General features: G+C 37.2%; 1 protein-coding gene across 4 annotated transcripts; it reads left to right on the top strand.

Moving 5' to 3' along the window:
- Positions 1-3,155: 3,155 nt before the first annotated feature.
- On the top strand, positions 3,156-18,419 carry LOC116263085 (increased DNA methylation 3-like). 4 transcript variants are annotated; one of them, XR_004174564.2, is made up of 6 exons: positions 3,156-3,435; positions 3,539-3,626; positions 3,723-3,811; positions 14,131-15,135; positions 17,719-18,085; positions 18,274-18,419. XR_004174564.2 is itself a non-coding variant. In XM_031642677.2 (5 exons), exons 4-5 carry the CDS (start codon positions 14,169-14,171, stop codon positions 17,988-17,990), a joined length of 1,239 nt encoding a protein of 412 aa, XP_031498537.1. In that variant the 5' UTR covers positions 3,156-3,435; positions 3,539-3,626; positions 3,723-3,811; positions 14,131-14,168; the 3' UTR covers positions 17,991-18,419. The 4 variants fall into 4 exon arrangements, 3 of the variants coding, with proteins under 3 accessions (XP_031498537.1, XP_031498544.1, XP_031498554.1); XM_031642677.2 differs by having other exon boundaries at positions 17,719-18,419; XM_031642684.2 differs by having other exon boundaries at positions 3,723-3,839; positions 17,719-18,419.
- The last annotated feature ends 1,148 nt before the right edge of the window (positions 18,420-19,567 follow it).

Here is a 19,567-nt window from a genome sequence, read left to right as displayed (position 1 = left end):
TAGTATAATCATCATGAAAAAATATATAATAACCCCATTTCGTCCCTAAGGGAAACAACAAAAATGAGGTTATACACAGGGCACTAACTCAAAAACACCTCTTGTCAAAGAACTATTCTCCAAGAAAATTGGATTTCATTTTTCCTTATAAGCAGTCATCATGTTCACTTGGATCTTTTCATTACAAAAATCCATTTAAAATGGCTTATATGAAAGTTTGCTAAAACTCTTCAATTTCTTTGCATCAAAGTTAAATATCATTGCCTAGTATAATCATCATGAAAAAATATATAATAACCCCATTTCGTCCCTAAGGAAAACAACAAAAATGAGGTTATACACAGGGCACTAACTCAAAAAGACCTCTTGTCAAAGAACTATTCTCCAAGAAAATTGGATTTCATTTTTCCTTATAAGCAGTCATCATGTTCACTTGGATCTTTTCATTACAAAAATCCATTTAAAATGGCTTATATGAAAGTTTGCTAAAACTCTTCAATTTCTTTGCATCAAAGTTAAATATCGTTGCCTAGTATAATCATCATGAAAAAATATATAATAACCCCATTTCGTCCCTAAGGGAAACAACAAAAATGAGGTTATACACAGGGCACTAACTCAAAAAGACCTCTTGTCAAAGAACTATTCTCCAAGAAAATTGGATTTCATTTTTCCTTATAAGCAGTCATCATGTTCACTTGGATCTTTTCATTACAAAAATCCATTTAAAATGGCTTATATGAAAGTTTGCTAAAACTCTTCAATTTCTTTGCATCAAAGTTAAATATCATTGCCTAGTATAATCATCATGAAAAAATATATAATAACCCCATTTCGTCCCTAAGGGAAACAACAAAAATGAGGTTATACACAGGGCACTAACTCAAAAACACCTCTTGTCAAAGAACTATTCTCCAAGAAAATTGGATTTCATTTTTCCTTATAAGCAGTCATCATGTTCACTTGGATCTTTTCATTACAAAAATCCATTTAAAATGGCTTATATGAAAGTTTGCTAAAACTCTTCAATTTCTTTGCATCAAAGTTAAATATCATTGCCTAGTATAATCATCATGAAAAAATATATAATAACCCCATTTCGTCCCTAAGGGAAACAACAAAAATGAGGTTATACACAGGGCACTAACTCAAAAAGACCTCTTGTCAAAGAACTATTCTCCAAGAAAATTGGATTTCATTTTTCCTTATAAGCAGTCATCATGTTCACTTGGATCTTTTCATTACAAAAATCCATTTAAAATGGCTTATATGAAAGTTTGCTAAAACTCTTCAATTTCTTTGCATCAAAGTTAAATATCATTGCCTAGTATAATCATCATGAAAAAATATATAATAACCCCATTTCGTCCCTAAGGGAAACAACAAAAATGAGGTTATACACAGGGCACTAACTCAAAAACACCTCTTGTCAAAGAACTATTCTCCAAGAAAATTGGATTTCATTTTTCCTTATAAGCAGTCATCATGTTCACTTGGATCTTTTCATTACAAAAATCCATTTAAAATGGCTTATATGAAAGTTTGCTAAAACTCTTCAATTTCTTTGCATCAAAGTTAAATATCATTGCCTAGTATAATCATCATGAAAAAATATATAATAACCCCATTTCGTCCCTAAGGGAAACAACAAAAATGAGGTTATACACAGGGCACTAACTCAAAAAGACCTCTTGTCAAAGAACTATTCTCCAAGAAAATTGGATTTCATTTTTCCTTATAAGCAGTCATCATGTTCACTTGGATCTTTTCATTACAAAAATCCATTTAAAATGGCTTATATGAAAGTTTGCTAAAACTCTTCAATTTCTTTGCATCAAAGTTAAATATCATTGCCTAGTATAATCATCATGAAAAAATATATAATAACCCCATTTCGTCCCTGAGGGAAACAACAAAAATGAGGTTATACACAGGGCACTAACTCAAAAACACCTCTTGTCAAAGAACTATTCTCCAAGAAAATTGGATTTCATTTTTCCTTATAAGCAGTCATCATGTTCACTTGGATCTTTTCATTACAAAAATCCATTTAAAATGGCTTATATGAAAGTTTGCTAAAACTCTTCAATTTCTTTGCATCAAAGTTAAATATCATTATCTATGTGACGTGGGCACGTATGGAAGGGCACTGCACCTGTGTCAACCATTTTTTAATATATTTTGGCACATTTTTGTTTAATAATTTGTATTTTATGAGTATAAATAATGAAATGTATATGTTCATTCAAACTTTATTGTTGTTATATGTTCATACAAACACACACGGATACATACATACATGGCTATAGGTTTGCACCTTTTTTTTTTCTTTTAATGCTTCACATTGGTGGCCGTACATATATCACATAGGACATTAGTTTGGGCCCAATTTACGAAAAACATACTTAGGAAGATCTAATTAAAGACCCCGTTTAAGACCTTCCTAAATCAAATAATTAGACTGGTTATCTTGCACTGATATAGCAACCCCAGATGAGAAATAGGCATTACGTTTGTCATTGATAATCTGAGCAGTAGTCAGAAGATTTTGGTTTATATAAAATACATTTAATGTTTTGAATTTATAAAATTATATCTTGAAATACTTTTTCAAATTTTCAATATTTTGGTTTTAGGACAAGCTCCATTTGCCTGGCAGACTTAGACTGGAATTAATTGGTGAAACAGTTGAACGAAAGGACCATTAGGAATTATGTGAAGAAAGTGCTCTAGATATTAAGAATTCAAGAAGTCACACCACATGGATATATCGATGTACAGGGGGGCATTTGAATGCCACAGAAACTTCCGGCTATCGTTGAATGAAAACCTAGGGACAAAAATCCATGGACAAGAAAAATATAGCCGTGCATGATTCGCACTAACCTACATTCATGGACTTCATGCCTCTGTTGATAGAGCAAGGATCAGTTTTTGTGACAAAAATCTTAGCCGTTGTCCCCAATTTCAGTAAACCTCATGCCCGATTATAGTTATATAACATATACAAGAAAGCCGATATAAATTCACACCACATGGCACATGTTGGAGAAAGTAAAATATTCACAACTTTCTACCATAATGAAACTTCTAAAAGCTAAGCATAAAAATCCACAAGGGCGTGTTTGAAATGCGCGGACGGCACTGTTGACCGTGGTTGTCTGTCCGCGATCCACTATTTCACTTTCATCCGCCCTCCATCACGCACGGAAGAAAACACCGCGACGAACCGTTCCTTTCCGCGTCCGCGGAAAAACGTCGAACCTGTTTACGTTTATCCGCGGACAAATTTTGTAGCCGTTGGGGCTTCTCAGCTGAGCTTTGCAGCATACTCCCTCACCCGTCTCCTCTCGCCCGTCGGGCTCCATCACCCTCGCTTGTGCTCTTCGCTGCCGCTGAAGTTCCGTCGACCATTATCGTCGGCGTTCGTTTCAGGTATAGTGTGCGCCTCTCTCTTTGACCCCTCTGTGTGTTTTCGGTTTTCATACTTTCTCCTCTCGTGGTCTCTCTCTCAATTGTCCCTGTTCTTCTACCGCAGCTGTATTGGTTGCCGTCCGACCACTACCGCTGCGTTCCAGGAGCCGTCTGACCACCGTGCGTCCAGCTCCACCACCGCCACCTTGCAGGTGATGAAACGCCTGTCTGTGACTCTGATTTTTTTAGGGCTTTCGTTTTCCCCAACGTGCAAGATCCATCTGAAGGCGTCTTCTCTTCTACCGCAGCAACATTGGAGCCATCCGACCACCACTGCATTCCTCCAGTGTCGTCTGACTACTACTGCTCGTCCACCTGCACGATCTACGTCTTCCAGGTGCTCTGCGCCTCTCTCTCCTGGCTGGGTAAAAAAGGGTTTCATTTCTAATCTCGTGCTCTCCTTCTCAACTTGTGTTACCTTCTACCTTAGCAGCATTCACCGCCGTCCGACGATCCCCCCGCTATTCCAGTGTCGTCCGACCTCCACCACAGACAAACAAGTGTTTATTAACCACCGTTGCTCTAGTGACTATATGGATTTACCTGATACTGTAGTCCCTATTTGTAGTTTGCAGACGGTTAATTTATTTTGTTTAGCTTCTATGCTAACCCCTGCTTTTGAGAGAAGCGTATGCATCTTTTTCTGATCATGATGTTCTTTTGCTTCAATCTTGAAGATCTTCCATCTCATCATTTTTTGTTGTACATGATCTCATGAGCTTGATAGACGTAGTGTGCCTTATTGGGTGATGCACCCATGTTGGTATTGCAATTTGGGAATGCAGATACTTGTAGCATACCAAGTACTTCATGGTTCTGGCCTGGGTCAGATCCAGATCTGGCCTTATAGGTCTTGAGTTTTGACTTAGACACAGAGTCATGAAGTGATGATAACACATTATCACTCTTGATTTGAATTCAAGAGTCCATTCTCTTCCTTATTGAGTTCGGCAGCCCCAAGTCACATGGGTGAAGTTGCATGGCTACTCCATCTTGGGTCAAGCATCCATGTTGTTAAAGCAAATCTCAGATGCAAATACTTTTTGGCATACCTGGTACTTCATGATTCTGGTCTAGGTCGTATCCAGATCCTGCTCATTCTTTGTAGGGCCATCTGTAGCTCTTTAACTTTGTTTATATTGTAGATAGTGGGAAATTTTTTAATTTTAATTACAATATATTATATATGAACTTAGAGAACTATTTTGCTTGAACTTTTGTCGATTTATGGTTCTGAATAGTTTGAACACTATCAGTAAGAGAGGTTCCGCCACCATCTTATTCTGACCTAAGCCTGATTGCAAACTGGTAGAATTATTCTTTTTGAAGTTACAGTTTGTGTAAGGTTAGCATGTTTGATAATGTGCCCTTTTGGCTCAATGGATCTAGTTCATCCCAAAGTTGAGCAAGTATTTCAAGATACTGCTATATAATGTTGTCACCTTATTATATTTTCACTGCTTCTTATGGGGTTACAAATATGAGCATACCTTTGATGGTATCACACTCCTTAAGATATCCTCCTGCTTCATGTGCTAAGCACTTTTGTATTTGGTGGCTAGGAATTTTGGAATTGACTTGGGAGCATAATACCCATCGCATGGATTCAAAAAGTATTTGAAAAAATAAAATTGGACGTAAAAAGTTTTGCCCTAGAGCTTCTCAATGACATGGCTTATCTGATGGAATGCATAGAGACATATCATTGAAATTACATGGGCTTTGCTCATTTTATTAAGTATTTCAACGAAATTTTGGGGCAAAGTGGCCTTAGATTGGTTTATCTTATTAATGGAATGCCTTAAATCCTTTATCGAATATTATTCTTTTCGAAATTTTTCAAGTATGGACAACGTTACAAAAGGCTTAGAATTTTTTAGAGTGCATTCTTCATTTTAACTTATAAAAGAGGTAAACTATTCTCAAAATCTGTTCCTTATGCCTTTACTAGATATTCAAAGTCTTAAAAAGGTATAGAACTATAGATGCTATGATGAAAAGTGACAAGTTGTTTATTCCAAATAATATAAATTTCATGGAAAGAGAGTAGATTTGAAGGATTCAAAACACAAAATGAAAATGTTTGTTATTCTTTCTTGTTTGAATTGCTTCTAGCAATGAAACAATGGCTGTGATGATGTATTTATTGATAATCTTGATTTGGTCAATGAAAAAATTTCGGGTTAAATATTGGGAAAGGAACATTCATTATCAGTAATTTACACTAGATGAATACAAATCGGTCCTCTGGGATTCAAAATCAAGATAGCATTACTGTCTAGATTCAATGTCAACAAGCAAATACTCCTAGATGGGAGAGAATGATAGGAGTACCAATAGGTTGGTTTCCTATACATCCTTATTTTGAACCAACTAATTGTAATGAGCTAATATTGATTTAAATGTCCTTAGAAGAGCCAATGTTTGGTAGATTCGAGGACTACTCATAGGTAAGAAAACTATGTGGTTTTAGGATTTAAAGTGAAGACCAAGCGTGGTGGTTCCTTAGAAAGACACAAGCTAATTTAGTAGCTGAAGACTTCCCCAAGACCAAGAATATGAAATAAATTGTCAAAAAACTTTTGTCCTTTAGCTAAACTGACCACTATTAGAACTTTTATGGATGTTAGCTCATTTAAGAAATAGAATATTTTCCAAATGACTTTTAAACTATGTCACATAGGTATAGGTGCTGGTGCGGGTACATGTTCGGACTATTTTAAAAAAACTTGGATACGGGGGCACGGCTATATATATATATATATATATATATATATATATATATATATATATATATATATATAAAATAAGAATTCAAACAAAATAACACATTCATGATTCAAAATTTATAGATCCTAAAGAAGAAACTATTAAACAAAATATGAAAACGGATCTCTATATGTGTTTCCTAAGTATAAATGGTGTAAAGAACAAAACTGAAATTCTAAATTTTGGATAGGAAAGGACTCGGTCAACTTTGACCAAGTCCTACATAAGACGGATACAGTTCTAGGTACATTGACCGTATCTGGTATTGTTTGACTAGTACTCAAGAAGTACCTAGGACAGTACCAGACTACCAGTACCAGTACCGGTGTCGTAAATGACCAGTACGGGTACATTGCCTTTACAGCAGTACCCATGTGACAAAGCTTTTAAAGAGTTGAACATTCATCTCAATGGGAAAGTCCATATAATTGTTCCATTGAGTATGAATGTCCTTTATGGTGCTTTGGTTGGGAAAAGCCTTGTAGGGTGTGAAAACCTAAATCTTGGTTGGATAAAGTTAATAACATAATGATGAAATGTATTTATAAATCTTGTTCTACCAACACTGCACTGTTCTTTAAGAACTCTAGTGCAAGAATTGTGATGTTACTTTTGCATGTAGATAACATGTTAAAAACCTGAAATGACGAAGCTGGAAGCCAGGAAGTCAAACTACTCTTTGGAAGGCAGACTAAAATGTGATATTTCCTTGGTATTTTTTTGGCATTGAAGTTGTTTACTTTTCACAAAGATATATCTTACACGAGCAAAGCTTTCCTTATGTATTATTACTAGGTCAATGATAATTGATGATAAAATGGCTGGAATTTCTGAAACCATTGGGACTAAAACAAACTTGATGATTGAAATTCTTATGGATAATTTAACTCTTTATAGACAATTAGTTGCATCACTTGTAGACTTATACCACTAGACAAAACATAGCACATGCAATTCATGTGGCAAGTCAATTTCAACATACACCAACTTCAGTCCACATGACTGTGGTTTGACATACTATCAAATGCATAAAAGGAACAGTAAGTGCTTCCAAACAATAGGTACTCCACTACCAGGTCTTGTGCCTAATCACTAATATCGTAAAAGTATAAACAATAACTGGTCTTTGTATCAACCATAGAAGCCAATTTAGATCAATAACTACGGTAATGGAGATCCTGTGGCCACTACTAGTGTTTTAAAACTCGCCCGGTCAAACAACTTGGCTCAGCTCGGCTCAGCTCAGCCACCTACCAAGTTGACCCAATAGGACTCATCGTGCACAAAACTTGGCATGACTTGGTGAGGGCTTGTTTGACTTGGCCGAGTCATGAGTTAAATAAGTGTTCCCCAACTAAGTTTAGTGAGTTTATTTAATCTCATGGTTATAAAAACTCAAAATTAGCACCGTTATAAAAGTTAAAAAGCATTAAAATGTACACAAGAACCCATACTTTCTTTGTTTTCAATGTTCTTGTTCTTGTTTACCAGTTTCAAATCCATTCTTTTTCAAAACTGCCAATTTTTAACTATCTCATATTTCCAATGTTACTCTCTCTCCCTCTCTCTTATGTATTTATGACATCTCTCTCTCTTCTTTTTAACAAGTGAACTGGAAAAGGGGGGGTGGGGGAGAGAGAGAGGCCTCATAAATAAATGAGAGAGCGAGACTCTCTCTCTATCTCTCTCTTTTCTAGTCTTCTTTTTGTGTTCACTTTCTTTGACGAGAGTTTCTAGAGTAAAAAAAGAAAATGCAGAACTGAAATGAAAAAAATGTTTAATATTAGTTATGTGTGGGTTTTCTATAAAAAACTGTTAACAAAATTCGGTTCAAGGCACTGAGTTGGCCTGTGAGTTCCAAGTCGTGAATGGACGAATTGAGTCCCAAGTCATTGGGTTTTAAAACATTGGCTACTACAACTGTTAATAGATATGGGAATTCTCTTGGGGAATTCCCACCAAATTGTACTATGACACTAAAAATGCTCTTTTCATGTCATGAAATCACACCTCCCATGAACATATTGAGCACATCAAGATGGATTGTCACTTCGTTAGAGAGTAGTACTTGAAGGATACAATTGATCTTCCATATGTTTCTTCAAAGTGTATGTTACGATGATGAGAGAGAGCCAAAACTAAAGGAATTCTTCATTAACGCAACCCTAATCTCCTTTAAAAGAGATTAGGGTTGGTGGTACAAACTTTACAAAAACAGTCCAACTACTATAAGAAAATATTTAAACACTTCCTCTCTAACTTTCTAATATTTCAAAAACACTCTTTAACACTCCCCCTCAAGCTGGAGCATATATATCAATCATGCTTTGCTTGTTACAACATCTTAGGAAATCGCCTATGGGAAGAGCCTTGGTGAGGATATCAGCTGCCTGATCTTCTAAAGAGATATGAATAGTGCTCACAATTCCTTCTTGAACTAGGTCCCGAACATAGTGACAATCCACTTTAATGTGTTTAGTCCTCTCATGGAAAACATGATTGTTAGCAATATATGTAGCTGCCTTGTTATCACAATACATCTTCATTGGAAGATTCACTGAAACACCTAACTCTAGAAGTAATGATCTAACCCACGACATTTCAGCCGCAGTTGAGCCATAGCCCTATTGTCCGATTCAACACTAGATCAAGCCACCACATTCTGCTTCTTGCTCCTCCATGAAATAAGATTACCTTCCACAAAGACACAAAAACCTGTAGTAGACTTCCTGTCATCTGCATACCCTATATAATCAACATCACTATATGCTTCGATGTCAACACATTCTCCCTTTTTTAACCATTACCCCTTTCTTGATCGAGCCACCACATTCTGCTTCTTGCTCCTCCAAAAAATAAGATTACCTTCTACAAGGACACAAACACCTGTAGTAGACTTCCTGTCATCTACAGACCCTGTAGAATCAACATCATTGTACGCTTCGATGTCAACACATTCTCCATTTTTTAACCATTACCCCTTTCCTGGGGCTGATTTCAAATATCTGACAATCATTACAGCAGCGTCCCAATGAACCTTTCGGGGTTTTTCATGAACTGATTTAGCTTATTCACAACAAAGCTAGTGTCGGGGCGAATGACAGTCAAATATAACAGTTTTCCTATCAGAGAACTGTAAGACCTAGAGTCAAAAGGCTCTGATTCATTATCATGTATATGAATGCGGGGATTCATGGGAAGTGTGGTAGGTTTAGCTCTCAATAAACATGTTTCCTACATAAGATCTAGAGCATACTTTCTTTGAGACACTACGCTCTTTTACTACTACGAGCCACCTGAATACCAAGAAAATACCGGAGTTGCCTAAGGTCTTTTGTGACAAAGTGTTGTAAAAACTCCTTTGTCTGAGCTATCTCTTGATTACTTTCTCAAGGGAGAACAATATCATCCATGTATACAATCAATATCACTATATCAAATGTGCCTCGCTTGATAAACAATGAGAGATCAAGCTGGGATCCTCGAAATTCACACTTAGATAAAACCTCAGTTAGCTTATGGAACCATGCACGAGGACTTTGTTTAAGTCCATAAATAGTCTTCTTTAATTTGCATACCTTAGAGCACTCCCCTGTCGCTCAAAACGAGGTGGTTGCTGCATATAGACGGTTTCAGACAGGTCTCCACACAAAAAAACATTTTTCACATCCAGTTGAAATAGAGGTCATTTTCGCTAGAAAGCAAGATATATAATCAATCGAATAGTGCTCAACCGAGCCACAGACAAAAAAGTCTCAAAGAAGTCAACACCATAAGTCTGAGTATATCCTTTAGCGACAACACATGCCTTGAACGTTCTACTGAACTATCATAGTGATACTTGATGGTGAACACCCATCTTGAGCCAACAATATCACAGTGCATCGGTGGATCCACCAAGTCCCATGTCTCCCGAGAGATAAGAGCATCCATTTCCTCCTGCATGGCTCGTCACCACCATGGATCTAAGAGGGCTTGATGGTGAGAAGCCGTGATAACGTGACTAGATAAAGCTCGATCAAACTGCACCAAACTTGTAATTTGACGGTCAGTAGAAACATAATTAGAAATAGGATGTAGTGTGCACTGTCGCTTGCCTTTGTGAATGAAAATAGGGAGATCGTCTGCAGAATGGTCATCATTTAAACCTGAGTCAGTCTTATCAATGGAGCTTGCCTCTTGAGAAGACGCTGGTGGGTGGTTGGGAGAGGGACCAAGACGACGAGTGTAAACCAATGGAGGGTCAAGGAAACGTTCATGTGGCCTAGGTTGAGATGGTGGGAATGACTCATGTGACACTGGTGGAATAGGAAGAGAAACAGGTACAAACATCTCAGACATAGAGGAACTCGAAGGGGAAAAGTACAAACATCTCAGACATAGAAGAACTCGAAGGGGAAAAATAAGGGCGAGACTCAAAGAATGTAACATCCACACTGATAATCTCTTTCTTGGTCTGGGGATCAATGCACTTATATCATTTTTGATTGGCAGAATAGCCAATAAATACACATTTGATGGCTTGGGTCGCAAGTTTGTTTTTGTCTGGGCTTAGGATATGTGCAAAGCAGGTGCATCCAAATACTTTGGGAGGTATATGAAATAATGATCGATCTGTATATAAAATTTGAATGGGGATACGTTCTTGGATGACTGATGAGGGTAAGCTATTAATGAGATAGCATGCAGTAAGAATAGCATCACCCCAAAAATAGGCAGACATGTGAGAATGTAGCATAAGGGTGCGAGCCACATTTAGGCATTGCCGATGTTTGTGTTCGGCTACACCATTTTGTTGGAATGTGTGCGGACAAGTATATTGAGGTCGAATGCCATGGTTGACATAAAACTGAAGTAGAATGGAAGACTTGAATTCAAGAGAATTATCAATGCGAATATTTTTTACAATGAGACCAAACTGAGTTTTTATTTCCTTGACAAATATCTAAAGAATAAATATGACTTCAGATCTTTCCCTTAACAAGAAAACCCAATTGACTCTAGTAAAATCATAAACTAAAACAAGATAGTATCGGAAACATGAACAAAAAGTAACCCGACTAGACCCCATACATCCACATGAATGAGATCAAATGGACTCCGACCAGATGGACTCTGACTCGAAGGAAAACTGCTTCGTGTATGCTTGCCCAACTGACAAACATCACATAAGGACTCTGATGTAGGAATATCTGGAAACATGCAACGAAGTTTGGGTACAGATGGATGACCTAGTCTGAGATGCCACTGGTAAGGAGAAGGCTTTGAAGGGACTGAAGATGCAGCAACATCAACTGGAACCGACAGGAAATAAAGTCCCTCACGTTCATGGCCTGAAGATGCAGCAAAAATGACTTTACACTATAAGTCAATAGGTAGTTGCTTAACAGATAACAAGTTAATCGAAAATTGAGGAGCATATAACACGTGTAATAGTGCCTAAATATGGAAGGTAGATATCACCACTGCCCAAAACAGGGGACAGCTTGCTATTCTTAAATACAGCCACACCACATAAATCTGGCTGTCCACTACGCACGACAAAGATCCCAACACAATCAAATGATAGATCTCATACCTACGATAAGCAACAGTCCACAACTCATTAAACTTCAACTTACAAACTTCATATCCCATGATCTATAGCAATCAACATCCATGAGATCCACTCAAGGATCTGATCACGCCTTCCACAGAAGCGTGATCAGGTCCTTCTCCACGCAGCGCACCCAACCTCTATTCTCTTACCGTCTCCTTATTGGGAGGTAAGAAGGAATAGAGATGGGAGGTGACAAGGAGGAAGGAAGAGATTGCCGGAGGAAGAGGTCGCTAGAGAGAATGAGCGCCGGAAAACTCACTTGTCTGTCGGCACAGGAGAAGGCTCTGATACCATGTTACGATGAGAGAGAAAGCCAAAAGGAATTCTTCATTAACGTAACCCTAATCTCCTTTAAAAGAGATTAGGGCTGGCTGTACAAACTTTACATAAACAGTCCAACTACTATAAGAAAATATTTAAAGACCTCTATAACTTTTTAATATTTTAGAAACACTCTTTAACAGTGTAAACTACCAAAATATTTTACTGAAGCTTTGTGTTCTCCAAAAGAAACTTTTAGTGATAGCATCATAAGTTTGAAGAGAGAGAGAGAGAGAGAGAGAAAGAGAGAGAAGGGGGTAAAATATATGTAAGCCACTGTGTATATGTTAATCATATATGTATATGCTTAGAATACAGGTTTATTACGTATATACGTTGAGAATGTAGTTTTTTGTTCCCATATTTCCTTTTCCTTTTTCCCCCTCTTATACTATCATTGGTTGAGACTCAAGAATGAGCCTTTACCTGAGAGGCTGAGATGGACTAGTGGTTGGCTAGGTCCAACTACTCCAATTAGAGATGTTCGATCTCTGACAAGGGCTAGATGCCTAGATCTACTCTCCCTTCATGTCTACATAGAGGGATTAGTCCTCTTTATTCTCAATATTTTGCAAAGAATTTTCAACATGTAACCTATGTGACACGGGTACGTGGAATTGCCCCACGTATCCGCTCCACTATGTAGGTATATGGAAGCAGGTACAACTAAGCTATTGGGTATGGGTTGGGTCGGGTCTTGGGTCTGGGTCAGACCCGATCCAGACCATAAAAATTGTTCATTTTTACTCAAGAAACAAAAGTTGAGCTCTACAACAGAGCTTGACTTACCTGCGTTTTCTTCAACCCTTGTCTGCTACAGCGATGACTGGCGGCGATGACGACGTCTGTGGATGTTCGGCAGTAGCTGGTGGCAGCCAGGTAAGTATTTTTTTTTTCTCTTTTGGCTATTACAACAAGGTTTTCATTTTCTTGATTTGGGGGTTTTTGTTTTGTTGATTTGATGATGTTTTTGTTTGAAGATTGAACTGCAAAACTGTCGATCTTTCCATTTTTTCATATTTGTTTGATTTTACATGTTTATCTGTTGCTGGCTATTTTGGCTGCCTATCTGTCGCTGGCTATTTTGGCTGCCTATCTGTCGCCTCGCCTGCCATTTATTTGTTGTTGTGCTGCCTATTTGTCGGGTGTTGAAGATAATCTTCAATCTTCAACAAACAAACTGTTGCTGCCGAATGCTGATCAGCCAAGCTTAGGCGCAAGCCTAAAAAGTGGGACGTGAATGTTGAAGACTTTAACTTAGAGGAAGGCAATAAACTTAAAGCTGTTAATTCAAGATTCGAAGAACCTTCTATTCCATCAACATCTTCTAATGTGGAAGAAGAGGAGGACAAGTTGGGCATTGACTAGAATGATGATAATAATAGTGTTCTTATGTGGTAAACAATGTTTTGTTTGTGACTTTCTTATGAGATTATAAGTGTGAACTATTAATTTTTTTTTTCATTCAACATTTATCATTTTTGAGAATATAAAATTTTCCGTACCCGCGTGCCCACAATTTTCAAAATTGCTATGTCCGAACCCGTACCACCGTACCCAAACCCATACCTTACCCACACCCATGTGACGTAGCCTGTAACAGTTTCATGTTTATGCTTTGTGCCTGAGTGGTTAACCTGCTTGAAATTATTTGTGTTATTTTGTTGATTGTGCATTTGTGCACTTGTCTTATTGTGAGGTTATTTGTGAAGACAATCAAGTCAGGATTTTGATATGGTTATTTATATGTTGCTACATTCTGTATGCTTTAGTTCAGTTCACATAAATATGTTTAACTGTTCATCTCATGGGTATATAGAACTCTTAGCATTTTCTAGTTTTCTCTTTCATCGCGACACTGATTTTTTCAATTTATATGTTTGTGTCTGTTTTGTTATAACTTGGTTGTTTTTCCAATTTCTTCACTGCCTCTCTTTTTTGATTTGTCTCTCTATTTTCTGTAACAGTCCAATAAGGTGTGAAATTTTACCAGAGTAGACAACAGATGGATGTTATTGAGAACTCTCGACCTCTGGTTGAAGCTTCAGTTAATGATCAGCGCTTCTTGTTGAACTTTATAATGGGTACTTACCTTGGCCCTGATGTCAAAACTGATATTCCAAGGCGGTCTGCATTCCAGCGAATAGCTGAAGGACTTCCTCCTTATTATTCTTCTGATTTGGGAGAAGCTTTTCTTAAGCTTTCTGATGTTGAGTGCCTTTACTATTATGTTCTACGGAATGCACATCCTAGTGCTGTCTTAAGGGTGCATTCACTCTACCAATATTTTAAGGGACGGCTTCCTCCACCAGTACTTGAGAGTCTTGATGATGACCGGCAGTTCACGACCTTGTTTCCTCCAGATATTCACAAACAGGGAAGGTACAAGGGAAGTTTCAAGATCTTCAAGGGAATAATTTTCTTTGATAGCCCAACCACATCTTATATCAGTCCTTCTGATCTTCAAAGGTTTAAGTGGCTAACAGGATTGGATGACCTGAACATTGACAGAGAAGAAGCACAACTCTATAGGCATGGTTATAGGACAGATAGGGATGAGAGTCAACAAATGCCCAATTATGCGATGGTCATGGAGACACCAAAAGATCTTCCAAATGGAAATGCTGCTGCTGCTGCTAGAAGGAGAATTTCTAACCAAAGAAGACGTCTTAGAGTAGCCCTGCAGATGCAGCTCCCACCACCTCCTCGAACTGATCTTGCTAATTATGTTCCTGTTGACTCCTTCAATGAGGAAGAGCTGCCAGTTCAGTCTCCTCATCCTATTGGACCATCTATCCTGTTTCTTTCTTCTTCACCCAGTGTAGAAAGTTGGAACTTCGATTCATCTATCATTCTTACAGGAACAGCCAAGGAAGGACGAGCTGGGCCACCTGTTGGACTCGTTGATATTGGCACAAGCAAGGATGCATACCTTTTTAGAATTGCTCTTCCTGGTGTCAAAAAAGATGCACGTATGAACCTTGTCTTTCTGTTCCTTTTTGTCCATTTCCCTTTTTTTAAGATAATTTCTCATTTGCTTCTGTGATATCATTTTCCTGCTTCAGTGCCCTATACATCACGTTCTCTGTGTATTTTTGCTGAATGTGAAATGGCCTATTTTCCTGTCTTTTGATGTTCGTGCAGTTGAAGTTCGATAATGCTCCAACTTTACTATATAGATCTCACCATCATGTTGATGTTTTTGGTGTTGAAGTGCAATACCTTTGTGTTTCTAACTATGAATCACCATGTAAGATATTGATTTTCATTGGACAGATACGTGATCTATATATGTTAAATGATAAGTGTGTCAATTGCACTATCAGTCTATCTCATGTTATATTTTTCATGGTGAGATGGTGATGAGCATAATTGCATCAGCTAATAGTGGTAGTTTGCTCCATGGATATGACATGCTTTTCAGCTAATTTTCTTATGGTACCAAAAGTTTCCCTTTTTAATGCTATTTTCAATCTTACATCGTGCGACACTGCAATTTGAATGAAGAATTGATGCTCTTTTGGGATGTTAAAAGGGCCATTTTTATTTAATTTTTTATGAATTTAAATAACCAGTTGCTTTATATAGTATGCATTGGCACAGTCTTAATGGATGGGTTAGTTGTATAGCGATAGTTACCTATGTCCTGCCGTCTTGTCTTCTGTTACTGACTGCATTTACATTTAGAAACTGTGATGAGAATTTAGTTTCCTGGGTCAGGATATCTGAAGGGTATTGAAAATATGTTCTGAAATATCTTGCTTTTGAATCTTTTGTTGCCTGAACTGGCACAATTCAGAAAAGACAATTGGCTGAAAAACAAGAAGCTTTCCGATTTTTAATGCAGGTATTGGGCAAAAGTTGCATGCATAGAGTAGGGTGAATCCCTTTCCTTTTTAATGACCATTGTCAGATATTGGCTTTTTCTTTCAAAATATTGTGTTAAAAATGGAAAATCAAAGAAGCTTGACGAAAATGTGAAAAAATCATGATAATTTGAAAAGATTGCGAAAAAAAAAATGTAGCACCTTTATCCCGTTGTTCGGGCACAAAATTCTTTAATATATTTTAAAATTTTGATATTTAACATTTTAATAACTATTTTGGATTTTTTATCAATGTTTTTGGAGGAAATTCGTAGGAAACATAATAAATTTTCTATATAATACTTAATGTTTCTGAATTCCCTTGATTTTCTTAAGGAAAGGGAACTTCTTGATTAATATTGGAGTGCCTCGCGAATAAAAACTTGAGCACAATATTGTGATAATGTTAAAGGCGCAAATGACTTGAAATTGCATGAGGTTAATAGTATTTGGTACATGAATTTGTGGTTGAACTGTCTCAACCAGCTGGCAAGAATTTAAGCATGCTGCTGAAAATGTACATTGACACAAGGAAAATTCATGGACTTTAGATCTTGAAGAGACTACCAAATCATTCCAAGGGTAGTGTCATCCAAAGACCAAGAGCTAACCATGTACCTCTTTCAGTTAGTTGAGCTAGTTAGCTGTGTGTTCTCAATTGACAGCAGGAGTTTGCCTGTCATATGGGCCACAATAAAGTGAAGAGTTCCATCTACATCGATTTGGATAAGATGAAATCCTTTGGACATCAGGCTGTTGTGGAACCATCTTGTTGACCTTTTTCACCCGTGTTTTCATTTACTTCTTATTCCTGATACTTAAACTGCCCAGAGGGAAAGTAAAAAAGAAAAACTGAAACCTAGAAGTTGAATTTGGGTGTCAGAACAAGAAAAATGATTCTATACAGACATCATGCAAGAAAAGTGCAATGAAGGTTGCTTATATAAAATGATGCCTTGCAGCAAAACGTGTAATTTGTTGTAAAAGTGGATGTTGTTCATCTGATTCTTTGCTGCATGGGATGGAAGTTGGTAACAGATTTTGCTTGATAGTGGATCAAGTTATCTTGGCTATTGAACATTTGTTTGTTATTATTAATAGTAATTTTGGCATCTGGTTGTTCAGCTATCCATATTGCTAAGTCCAGCAAATTCTTCTCCTGATATCAACTTTCTTTTAGTATTTCTGATAAAAGGAAAGTATAGATGCTGCCAAAAGTACAAAGAGCCACCACACTGATTAGATTCATCCACTTTTTGCTTCATAATGCATGCCAATTCCCTGTATAGGATCTATAACCACTTATTTATCCTTGTTGACAAAAATTTATTCTTATGTTCCTCATTAATAAAAAAGAAAAAAAAAATACTGGGGCATTTTTAGTTCCTCTGACTAAACAGCGGTCAGCTTGGTGGTTCTTTCGTTCTATGTTTGTTCTTCAAATGAAAAATGAAATCTTAAACATCAGATGCAGTACTACTGTACTTGATAGATTGATATATTTTGTGTTTGCCTTTGAAGCATCTGAGGACTGGGAGGAATGTACTCCTTTTTGTTACCATAGTTGTTTTCCAAGGCATTCCAAAAAGTTTGCAACTAATGTTGCTGTTGGATTTAATATTTTTCTTTGTAAGAATGCTCTTTAGTCTATTAGATTGAGTTGTGACCGTGATATTATCATGTTTGCAGGTCAATTCAGTTGTGAGATTGAGTATGATGGGAAAGTTGTCATTAGGGGTGTGACGTCAACAGGGGAAAGTACCGTTATGAGAAATTCACGGGTATTTCACATGAAAACACAACATTTATGCCCACCAGGTCCGTTTAGTATTTCATTCTACCTGCCTGGCCCTGTAGACCCCAGACTGTTCTCAGGAAACTTTGGTTCAGATGGGATTCTTGAAGCAATTGTGAAGAAGTACAGGGAACCGACAGGTACCTCCGGAAAGGTGAGGCTGTGATGACGTGGCCAACTTCAGTAAACTTCTTATAGCTCATCACCATTTCTTTCCCACCACTGGGTCATGAATCAGTGGAATGATAGTTATTCTAACAGGTACGGAAAAAGATGCAACGCAGTGATTAACTCACTCACCCACTCACACACTCTCTTTCTCTAGTGCGTGTGTGTGTGCAAGCATGCACGATTGCATGCTTGTCAAAATTAGTGGCACCGCTTGTGCAAGAAAAGCAATTACGTATTAAATGAGTTGCTGATCGAAGTTTATGGCGTCTGCCTAGCAGGAGGTTATGTGACAATATGCGGATGGATGCATGTAAAGACGAGCTCAGCAAATGTTTCCATGAAGTTAAAAAGTAAATTCTTGGTATCCTTAAAGAATCGGGAAAGGAAAAAAAGGGCAAAGTTGTTCCTTGTTTTGGTTGCTTTCTGTAATTGATGCCAGCTGATCCATGAATTTCACACAATTCCACGCATTCTAAATAATCGCGATAAAAAGCTTGCCAATCATAACGCAGCTTCTTTCACCGTCAAAGGCCCAACAAATTATAGATTTAACTGATGTATTTGTTACTGGTTAGATTGATGCAAGGCCCTTGAGCTTGCTGCATTCCTACTCTGGCACCCAATTTTCACTGCTAGAGAGGGAATTGATTCATTTATGGCTACCGTATGGGGTGGCAAGTTCTGTCCAAATTCGTATGGCTTCAATAAATCTGTCCAATCCGGCGATACAAACCCAAGTATTAGTTTTAAAGAGATGAACATCATAAAGGCTTTATTGTATCTAGCCACAAATTCAAGTAAAACATGTCGGATGTATTTCATGTTATATTCACATATAAAGAAAATTAATTTTGACTTCTGTCAATTATAATTGCACACGGATAACTCTTTCTTTTTTTGTAAAATATTTTTGTTCACTCTTCTGAGATTCTCTAAGCATTAGTACCTAAACTCTGGCACGTGTGCCTTGTAATTAAAAGACGATTGATTTTTACATTTGAGGTTTTATGTGGGGAATGAAAAAATAGAGAAAAAAAGGGAATCTTCCATTTATGTAGTAAACTCATTTTGAGAGATTCTTCTGGAAAGATGTGGAAGAGAAGAAATCCTATTTATTTTCCTTTTCGGGCAAAAGTTCCGTCTTTGGTATTGAGGCATTTTGAGGTATTTATGTGCTTTCCCTTTATAAGATAAAAAGGTACTTTTATGTCAATTACCATAAAAGTCAAAAGAATTGATTGTTGGTGACAACAATGATTGAACTGTTTGCTTGATTAAGATACCAGAACAGCTATATGTGAAAGATAAAATGAACAAATTTAGATTCAAATCAAGCGGCAAACATTTGTATAAAGTGATGATGATGTTGATGCCTTTGGTGCAGCAGACGAATATGGTTCTAAAATGAATGAATTATTGTTTCTGGTTGTTTCTTACACAAATACGCTTATGGAGCATGGTTTTTCACTTATGAACTTGTTGAAAGTGGTTTTATCTTGTTGGATAATAATGCATCTTGCAAAATTGTTGCAAGAGTACTGTACGTATTAAGAAGCATGATGGTGCAATTGG

This window comes from Nymphaea colorata, chromosome 1 (assembly GCF_008831285.2).
Source record: "Nymphaea colorata isolate Beijing-Zhang1983 chromosome 1, ASM883128v2, whole genome shotgun sequence".
NCBI classification, from domain to species: domain Eukaryota; kingdom Viridiplantae; phylum Streptophyta; class Magnoliopsida; order Nymphaeales; family Nymphaeaceae; genus Nymphaea; species Nymphaea colorata.
This window is presented reverse-complemented; position numbering and strand designations above follow the sequence as displayed.